Source organism: Pseudophryne corroboree, chromosome 5 (genome assembly GCF_028390025.1).
Source record: "Pseudophryne corroboree isolate aPseCor3 chromosome 5, aPseCor3.hap2, whole genome shotgun sequence".
Classification (NCBI taxonomy): domain Eukaryota; kingdom Metazoa; phylum Chordata; class Amphibia; order Anura; family Myobatrachidae; genus Pseudophryne; species Pseudophryne corroboree.
In genome coordinates, this window is record NC_086448.1 from 800,902,623 (window position 1) to 800,904,858 (window position 2,236).

At 55.6% G+C, this 2,236-nt stretch overlaps 1 protein-coding gene across 2 annotated transcripts in view; it reads left to right on the forward strand.

The window, feature by feature from the left end:
* The first annotated feature begins 242 nt into the window (after positions 1 to 242).
* The window catches only part of TAF2 (TATA-box binding protein associated factor 2), a 250,202-nt gene continuing 248,208 nt past the window's right edge, over positions 243 to 2,236 (forward strand). The window contains exon 1 of one of the 2 annotated variants that reach the window (XM_063924457.1): positions 243 to 600. In XM_063924457.1, the coding sequence (XP_063780527.1) occupies positions 548 to 600 (53 nt within the window). In that variant the 5' untranslated portion in view covers positions 243 to 547. The remainder of the gene's footprint in view (positions 601 to 2,236) is intronic. The other variant, XM_063924456.1, reaches the window with a different exon arrangement.

A 2,236-nucleotide genomic window follows, 5' to 3' on the forward strand; every position in this document is an offset into this window, starting at 1 on the left:
CAAACCTGTTTCCGTGACATGACGTTATCACACGTATTGTATCCCAGCAAAAATGGCTCATCGTATTAGGGATTACTGACTTCCAGTGTTCCTATTTATCCACTGGAAGAGCCCTGGCTGAGCAGTAGATAACTCTGATATGGGGCAGGGAGCACAGAATATAGAATAGAGTGCAAGTGTACTGCATGCTGGTAGTACAGTGATCAGGACCTGTGTGTACAAGTTTAGCACTCTTCTGAAGTGACCAGTTTCCCTAATAAAAGATGGCGGCGTAAGGCACTATCACGTGACGCCAGGGGCGGCTGTGAGTGGTCAATCTGGCCCTCGCGAGAGCCGGCGGCTGCTGGAAGCGGAAGTGCTGCGGTTCATGGCTTCCTCTGTCCGGGGAAGCGGGAGGGAGACTGGATGTCGGGGAGAGTGACCGGTCACCATAGCAACGGGCCCAAGCCGCGCAGGCTGAGGGCCCCCCTGGAGGGCCACGGTCCCTAGGAACAGGCGGAGGAGTTCCTGAGGTCGCAGTGACGCAACGTGGCTCAGAGCTGTCACCATGAACAAGAAGAAAGGAGACAAGGGCTTCGAGAGCCCCCGGCCGTACAAACTATAAGTATCTCCATATGTGTGCCATGCTCCCCTCACATACATAAATACCTGCCTACCTACCTGTGTGCTCTGCTCCTCTCCCATACATACCTACCTGTGTGCGCTGCTCCTCTCCCATACATACCTACCTACCTGTGTGCCCTGCTCCTCTCCCATACATGCCTACCTACATGTGTGCGCTGCTCCTCTCCAATACATACCTACCTGTGTGCCCTGCTCCTCTCCCATACATGCCTACCTACCTGTGTGCCCTGCTCCTCTCCCATACATGCCTACCTACCTGTGTGCCCTGCTCCTCTCCCATACATACCTACCTGTGTGCCCTGCTCCTCTCCCATACATGCCTACCTACCTACCTGTGTGCTCTGCTCCTCTCCCATACATGCCTACCTACCTGTGTGCTCTGCTCCTCTCCCATACATACCTACCTGTGTGCGCTGCTCCTCTCCCATACATACCTGCCTACCTGTGTGCCCTGCTCCTCTCCCATACATGCCTACCTACCTGTGTGCGCTGCTCCTCTCCCATACATACATACATACCTACCTACCTGTGTGCTCTGCTCCTCTCCCATACATACCTACCTGCCTGTGTGCGCTGCTCCTCTCCCACACATACCTGCCTACCTGTGTGCCCTGCTCCTCTCCCATACATGCCTACCTACATGTGTGCGCTGCTCCTCTCCCACACATACCTGCCTACCTGTGTGCCCTGCTCCTCTCCCATACATGCCTACCTACATGTGTGCGCTGCTCCTCTCCCATACATACCTACCTGTGTGCGCTGCTCCTCTCCCATACATACCTACCTGTGTGCCCTGCTCCTCTCCCATACATACCTACCTGTGTGCCCTGCTCCTCTCCCATACATACCTACCTGTGTGCCCTGCTCCTCTCCCATATATACCTACCTACCTGTGTGCCCTGCTCCTCTCCCATACATACCTGCCTACCTGTGTGCCCTGCTCCTCTCCCATACATACCTACCTGTGTGCCCTGCTCCTCTCCCATACATGCCTACCTACCTGTGTGCTCTGCTCCTCTCCCATACATACCTACCTACCTGTGTGCTCTGCTCCTCTCCCATACATACCTACCTGTGTGCGCTGCTCCTCTCCCATACATACCTGCCTACCTGTGTGCGCTGCTCCTCTCCCATACATACCTGCCTACCTGTGTGCCCTGCTCCTCTCCCATACATACCTGCCTACCTGTGTGCCCTGCTCCTCTCCCATACATACCTACCTGTGTGCCCTGCTCCTCTCCCATACATGCCTACCTACCTGTGTGCTCTGCTCCTCTCCCATACATGCCTACCTACCTACCTGTGTGCTCTGCTCCTCTCCCATACATACCTACCTGTGTGCGCTGCTCCTTTCCCATACATGCCTGCCTACCTGTGTGCCCTGCTCCTCTCCCATACATGCCTACCTACCTGTGTGCGCTGCTCCTCTCCCATACATACCTGCCTGTGTGCGCTGCTCCTCTCCCATACATACCTACCTACCTGTGTGCTCTGCTCCTCTCCCATACATACCTGCCTACCTGTGTGCCCTGCTCCTCTCCCATACATGCCTACCTGTGTGCCCTGCTCCTCTCCTATACATACCTACCTGTGTGCCCTGCTCCTCTCCCAT